The sequence below is a fragment of the Spizellomyces punctatus genome, assembly GCF_000182565.1.
Source record: "Spizellomyces punctatus DAOM BR117 chromosome Unknown supercont1.12, whole genome shotgun sequence".
NCBI lineage: Eukaryota > Fungi > Chytridiomycota > Chytridiomycetes > Spizellomycetales > Spizellomycetaceae > Spizellomyces > Spizellomyces punctatus.
In genome coordinates, this window is record NW_015971548.1 from 170,179 (window position 1) to 178,092 (window position 7,914).

Consider the following 7,914-nt stretch of genomic DNA (forward strand, 5'->3'; position numbering starts at 1 on the left):
GATATGAACTTTATGCATTTGGGTGCTACAGCGTATGTGGAAACACAAGCGTTTTCGCATTCCATGTAAGTAAGCACTGTACCAGCGAGTGCTTAACCCTCTGAAGAGTTGGTTCTCTGGGCATTCGCAGGCAGCCATGGGCAGACAGCCGTGGGCATTTGCCAAGCAGCCAATGATATGGCAAATGTACAGTGTCATGACACAGCAAGTAGAATAAACCACGCCAAAAGATAACAGCGTCCTAGAGACATTTAGCAATTTTATCCTCTGTTGGTAGAGCACAGTTGTTCATCATCCTACCCTAAAAAAACCGTCTTCCCATCCGTCCAGGCGTGAAATCCCCGCTGTGGGAGGGCGATCGTTGATTACGCAATCATATGCATTCCAATGTGGAGCCAATGGCTGTTGAGGAGCAAACGCAAGATCTGTTGAAGGAAACCTTTTGGCCAAATCTGCAGTATCGTTTGGGTGAAGAAGTGGTCTTGTTGGCGTTCCCCAGGAGTAGAGACGGTATATTTTGTAAGGGCAGGTTCTTCTTTCTGACTGGCAATCCTTTTCGACCTGTTTTGGATGCTCAGCGTTCCGCTTTGATCTCTCCAAACCTGAACCGGAGATCGCGTAAAACATCATGTCGTTCCCCATCGAAACGCCATTTCCCCTCGATATTCCACCCACAGTCCGCCCCGTATCCCATCACACCGACTCAACGGCCCCCCTACCCACTCACAGCCGCTCCCCACCCCTCAGTGGCATTGTAGGTCTCTCCAAACTCTACCCGCCATCGTTCATTCTATGGCGATTAATGAATGATGGTCGGATCCTGGAATTACGAAGGGTGTTTACGGCTTCTCAGAGAGAGGATGGTATATCCCTTGATATCCAAAACGATCTTCCTACTGTGACGCATACCAATACACCTGTTCAAATCACGTTCCCTACACCAATATGTCCGACGCCGCGAGTGTACCTCTCAAACGACGGATCCGAAGTCCGTTTTCAGGGTGTGAGTGCCTGTGGGACGTTGTGGACTGCCTCATTTCCTACTCCAGATGTGTTTTATGAGCAAGGGTGGAGGAGGAGGGTTGTGAAAAAGTATGGGATAAAGTTGGTCAGCGGGCAGAGGGTGAGGGTTGTGCAGTTTCCGGATGAGAGGTGTGTTGTAGTTGGGTGTGAAGGTGGAGCGGTTGTAGTGGTTGAAAGGAAGGAGGATGGCCAGAATGAGGGTGAGTGGTATGTCTTATCATGCTTCCGAAAGCAGATGCTAATAGAATGTCGTGAATCGATTATAGAAGATACCTACTTGGAACACCAATTGGTTGAAACAAACTACATCCAACAACTGAAATCTGCAACCCCGGCCCGTATCAAAAACTTTTTGTCACCCTTCCTGGGCGCATCCCGGGATACAACACCCGCAAGCACGGACGGCCGACAGCCTATCGCGTTGAATTCTGTTCGGTTCTATGAATTTGTTTTGTGTCGGGATCGACAGCTTCAGATTTGGAACCTGAAAACCAAAAGCAAGTGGAAGACGATCGCGCTTCCTTTGGATGCACCGCAGCGCATGGGCAGTGCAAAAGAAGAACCCAAAACGGGACACCTTACCGACCCAACACCCCGGCATTATATCCAAGTGTTTGATTTAGAGCAGTATGAGACGGTCATGGGCGCTTTTTCAATGAGGGGGGTGGAATTCAAGGTGGCTGTCTATGTTCCCCCGGCTGAAGATGGCGACCCATTTTTTGCCATATATCGGGGAAGGATTGACCAGTATGGTGATATGCAAGAGTTTGCATTAGCATGTACGAAACATGTTCCCTCTTGCGAGGAGGAGCCGGTGCCCCCAGAAGGGTCTACCTCAGAACAGATGTCAATCCGTTCACCGCAACCAGAAACACTTATTGACTTTGTCATCGTGGATAACGCCATGACGGCGAATGCATACGCATGGTGGATTTGGGGATTGTGGGAAAAGGACGGGGAGAGTGTGGCACGATTTACGCAACTATGGCAAGTGGACGCCGATGACCCCAACGCAGTGATTTCACCAAAAGCCTCCGAAGGCAGATGGACTACGGTTTTACAGGGCTGCTCCAAACCCCTTGATCTGACCGCTGGCCTCTCTGAAATGGATATTTTGGACTTCATTTGTTCTCGCGAGCGATATTCGGAAAATACTGTTCTCAAAGCTTTGGGGCGGTATGAGACGCAGACTGCAGCCATGTTCCGGGATGGACGTCGCGCCAAAGGAGACAGACCCGAAGCGCTGAGGCAAGCTGTGCAACAAGTCATAATGCCAGAGGGCGAGAGAGATGGCGAGGTTGCATCCAGCCTGAAGAAACTGATTCAACTCTGTGAGGACGTGCATAAACTGGGCAACAGCCCGTGTGCCATTGAATACGATCGGTCTGCAGGCTCCATCACGATCATAAAGCGCGGTGTCCTCGTCGCCGTTCGTGACTCCGATCCAGCAGAGTTGATACGCGGTATTCAAACAAGAGTGGTGGATCCAGCCGACTTTGCGATTTTCGGATCCCCGGTCATGGATGAAGAGGCCTCGTCATTTTTTGGAAATCCTGAATTGAGGGAGGGACTCACGGCCTTTCTTGGCGTTGTCGAATGGGTCCGTACTCACGTACCCCCATCTGCACTCCGGGGTATTGAAAACAGAGTAAAAATGATTGTGGCAGACGGTGGTGGCCAGGACATTAGTGCTTTATCTTCCCAGCTTCTTCGAGAGTTCCTTCACCCGCTCACAACCAGCGTTGACTTTACGAAATTTGAGCAGCGTTACCGCAATATCCCTCCACGATTCGTGGAAATCTTTGTGCAGCTTCTCCTGGGTATGCCTGGTCGAGATTCACTGGACATGATGGGCACTGTACCTGGAACTTCCAGCGTTTTCTCCAATACGATTATTGCGACTGCTTTTGAGCGTATTGCGATGGATCGGTATCGAATGATCAAGGATACACTGATGGTACTGTTGGTGGCTCTGTTCGTCTGCAAAGAGGTAGTAGAAGGAGATGTCTTGTCCGTTTGCTTCTCCGGCTACTATGCTTGGCGGGCAGCGTACTGGATGGGTGTGACCCGGGTTCAAGCCGCCAACCCTCCCTTAGGGCCTTCCTTGCCTCAACCGGAGCGGATTGTCACCCATCTCCTGTCACAGGCCTACCGGCCTCCCCTGGATTTCGAAGCAACAGATTACACAGCATTGATTCCGAAAGCTGTTGGGTGGTTCTCGTGGTCCACAGGGTTTTCTGGACCCGATTTTGGAGAGATTGCTCGCGTGACAAACAGAATCATAGGATTGGGTACCCCCGAGTCGGTTCGGGAGATTGTGTTTGGTCTACCGCTTTCTGCTGCTGTGGCGTATTTACGAGGACGAGTATATGTAGAAGAGCAGGATTGGGACTCAGCCAAACGGAGTTTCGAGGACGCTGTCATGAGCTTTGGCGAAAATGTCCCTCTGGCTGGAAATGATTTGACTGTGATTGTCCCTGATGAAGTGATTGATGGTGGTCGAACGGCGTATTACCGCCATCTTACCGATTTGTTCATGGACCAGGGTGCCAAAGTGCTTGTCATCAAGTATGGAAAGGAGGTTCTTCAGCGGTTGACTGGAGAGGTGCGTTTTCCTTCCTTGTTGAGATCCACAAGAAGAAGCGTATTCATTGATGGTTGCAGACTGCGGAAGTGAACAAACTATCAGAGGCATACATAAAATCCCTCCGCAAGGCCATATTTATGTATAGCCTCGACCTGAAATCTTGGCAGGACGCCCACAAAGCTGTCCTGACCATGCCCGATCGTGCCACGTATGTATATAGCCCTTTCCGGTCTCCCTATGATCAACGACTAACCTTTGGTTTCCCAGCCGTCTCGTCTGGCTCAAAAGTTTAGTCTCGGCTCTCGCAGAGAACAACTGCATTGATGAGTTATGCAATGGGTTGACATTCAATGGCCTGATTGAGGAAGTAGAGTACGAGCTGATAGCAAAAACGAGGGTCACGTCCATAGAAAGGGGTGTGAAAGAGACCGGACCGAATTGGCATCGCATTTTGTATACTTTCTACATTTCTAGAGGGGATTACAGAAATGGTGAGTTTGTGAATTGGATGGGTGTAAGTGCGCTGTAGCTGATCTCCGTATTTCCCGGTTTGGGGGATTAGCGGCTTCAACCATGTACATTTACGCACACCGCCTCAACCGCCTAAGCGAGGGACTGCACGGAACAGGTGTTTCTATGCACAAGGTCCTTGTAGAGCAGGCCCGAAGTTATTTGGCTGCAGTAACTGCCCTCAGCATGGTCCCCGAAGATTTTTGCTGGCTTGTTGCACCGGAACGTGACGGAGAGTTGGGTGCGGAGAGGGTATGTACTATGAGTGTTCTGATTTCCTGGGGGGTCATTTTTATCCTGTCCGATTTTTGAAAAACATTTTTGGCTTACAGGTACGAAAGCGTCGACGTGTTGAGAGTGACCAAAGACGTCGCCACCTCATGTCCATTGTTCAACTTCCCGACCTCCGCAAGGAATCCGCCTTAGCACACGCCAAACTCCACCTCCATTCCCCGGACCTTGACCAAGTCAGCGTCGGACTACCATATCCCGAAGATGCCCTTGTGTTGTATGTTGAGCGAGAAATGTATGAGGAGGCATTGACCCTTGGACGGCTGTTTGAGTTGGATTTGACTAGGGTGTTTGAGAGTTTGGTTGAGGGATGTGTTTGGATGGACCGAGGGGCTACCGGGTGAGTTTACATCGTCTTGCTTGGGGGTGTGCGCACGCTAATGAACAATATGTAAGGGGTTTACCTGCATCAGACACGACGGCTTCTTCCGACCATGCGTGGGATGCACTCAAAAAGTACTTAGAGCGACATGACAGCGAGGAAACAGGGTTCAAGTACCGCAAAGCGGTGATTGATCGGGCGTTGTTTTGTGATCGAGAGGTCAAGTTACCTTTATGGTTGACTAGAGTTTACAAGGTATGCGCTCCGTCTCTTTGCCGTCGAAAAATGGATACTCATGACCTTTTATCTTGAGCAGACGCATTTCCCGGATGATTTAATCAGAATTTACCTGAAGCACGATTTAGTGGACCAAGCCGCCAAGTTTACCATTCAGTATATCCAAGAGGTATTTTTGCGCAACCAATGCATTCTGGCTATCGTATCTCACTTTTTGAACAGCAACAACATCCGCGCCCAACTCATCAATCCTTCACCCGCTGGCTTCCGTACACCCTCATCGACCGTATCATCACCGACCTCCAACAACGCAATGACAAGAGGGACCAAGATGTTTTGGCTGCGCTCACAGAATATTTTCGATTTGTGGGGGCCGAGAGTGAGGAAGTGTTGAGGGGGTATGCAGGAAAGATTGGAATAAATCAGGGGGAGAGTGAGGTGTTGAGTAAGAGTATGTTTTTGTAAAAATAATGTGGATGGAGATGTCCATTTGATATTTCTTATGTGTAATTCTTTGGAGTGCAGTGCATCTGCCTTGCACACATTTCTTTTCAATTCAAAAAGATCTGCTTGCAATTGGAGCATCTTCTAAAGAGAGTAGATATGAGTATTGTTCAGAGTATTTGTGAAAGGGATGTCTAGCAGAGGGACTTCGCATGTAGATGATTGTATTGCACATGACAGGATAACCTAGTACGGTCAGGTGACCTAGTAGATCAGGCCATGCTGGACTACAAGCTGTAAAAAGGTTTTTCAGACTAGTTGTAGGTCTTAGGATAGATATAAATACAGGAGCCCCAGGGCCCCCGGAACAAGGACAAGCTGAACTGTAGATGACAATACAGTATGGATTAACTCAGATATATAAGATGGACAGTTAGTTCTTAGTATGGTGTAAAGCTGTATACTAATCCCTACACAGGATCCCACTACTAGCACCTGTCTTACTGAGGTACAGACAGACTAGGCCATAGGTACTGCCATATCACCTAAGTCACTGGATAGAGTTACCCTCTACTACAGCACTCCAGCTCTTGCCCAGTAGTTAGGATAGTTACAGTATGGTAGATTCCATGGCCTGAACCTATGAGAGGACAGTGTACTTGTGTCAACATCTTGTCATGCATTGAGCCATGCACCACCACCCTTTCACATATTCTATGTATAATTACTGCATACAGAAGTTTGGGACACAGCTACATTACTGTAGTACTAAAAGCCAAAGAAATATCACTCAAGCATCTAAGACTGTACAGACTTTAATTCCATCATAGAGACAAAGTTACCAAACCTTAGATATACTATATTCAGGGTAGTCAGTTATGTAATATTTAGTATAATTATCTTACTGGTTAAGAAAATTGCACATTAGACCAATTAGAAAGCAATATTAAAACTTATATTATTAATTATTAAATACTAAAAAAGGTTAATTAATACAGCTTTTAAGTACAAACATACTGCAGGTAAATAGTGAAACTCAGTACTATAATTATAGTTCAATTTAAGTATTGCCCCAGGTGTAAAGCTTTGTAACTATATAATATAGATACAACTATATATTACTTAGTAGCTATAGAATAGTACAGTTGTAAATATCAAACTCATGACCAGTAGATACACCCATAAATGCCCTAAGCTAGCTCTCAGAATCCTGTCTTCTTGCCAAGAGGAAGTGAACCACACATATCTTGTGATTAGTTACTTCAAGGCTAAATTCCACTGCACAGATGTAAATAAGTAGTTCAAAAAATACTATGACAAGCTTGTAGTCATGATCTAACACTTCCCAGAACTATCTTGGTCTTGTCACTAAGTGAAGAAAATGCCATTGTGACAGAATTCTTCTGTCAGTGCTATGGTTATACTGGTTAGATGTGGTTCCAAACTAGTGGTCACATGACTTTGCTGATGGTGTAAGCATTCATTTGACCAGAATTAGATAAATAAGCAGATTTAGCCATTTCTGGCTAAATTAGATGAGTATCCTCCACACCAGCCACTGCTCAGTACCAACCCAGAGTAGATAAATCCCTGGTAAAAGTCCTCCAAAGCAAGTTGAAGCCCTACAAAGGCAACAGGAATGTCCAAGAGATTAGGACATACCTCCTCAGACTTGAAGAGTACTTCCAGGCAGCTGCAGATCTATCACCAGAAGGCCAACTGTTAGTAGCCACCACCTACTTGGAACTCCATGCTGAAGTCTGGTGGCAAGCCATGTCAAGACCCACCCAGTAGGATCCCCTCTCAGAATCCAGTCTTGGGATCAGTTCAAGAGAGCCCTTCAAGAGAACTTCCTCCCAGCAAATGCCACCAGAGCAGCAAGAGACCAGTTGGCCAGGCTCAAACAACAAGGCTCAGTAAAGGAGTAGCTGAACCAGTTCAATACTTTATGCCTTCAGGTGGATAACTTGTCAGAAGCTGAAAAGTTTGACAAGTTTATCAGAGGGCTTAAACCCAGGGTTCAGGAACAACTGGAGCTTCATCCCACCAGTACCATCAACTTAGCCACAGCTGCAGCAACAGCTGATAGGATTGACCAGATCCAGTTCAGCTACCAGAGAAGAAGCCAGGCCACCAAGACTGAGAACTCTGGAGTAGTCCCTATGGATATAGATAGTATATCCACCAACTCTGGGAAGCCTCTCTCCAAACTCACTGAGGCTGAGAAGACTGAGCTCAGAAAGAAGGGAGCCTGTTTCAGGTGCAGAAAACCAGGCCATATTGCCCCCCTCTGTCCCTTGAAGACCAAGCAGCAGGGAAATGGCAAGCAGACTCAGTAGAAGATAGAGGTTCTGCCTCTACTGGGGAAGATATCAAGAACCACCACCCTGACACCCACCACCTGGTACACTCTCCTGTTATTCAACCCTTGGACCTATTGGACCCACCTGAAACCACCCCTGAGACTTTAACTATCCATGGACTTTACCTGGAACCCCAG

At 47.3% G+C, this 7,914-nt stretch overlaps 1 protein-coding gene across 1 annotated transcript; it reads left to right on the plus strand.

The window, feature by feature from the left end:
• Positions 1 to 440: 440 nt before the first annotated feature.
• On the plus strand, positions 441 to 5,495 carry SPPG_06460 (uncharacterized protein). The gene is made up of 9 exons (XM_016754662.1): positions 441 to 1,223; positions 1,290 to 3,628; positions 3,688 to 3,818; positions 3,878 to 4,101; positions 4,173 to 4,372; positions 4,453 to 4,751; positions 4,808 to 4,988; positions 5,050 to 5,139; positions 5,193 to 5,495. The coding sequence occupies exons 1-9, from the start codon at positions 629 to 631 to the stop codon at positions 5,433 to 5,435; spliced, it is 4,302 nt and encodes a 1,433-aa protein (XP_016606086.1). The 5' UTR covers positions 441 to 628; the 3' UTR covers positions 5,436 to 5,495.
• Positions 5,496 to 7,914: the final 2,419 nt, after the last annotated feature.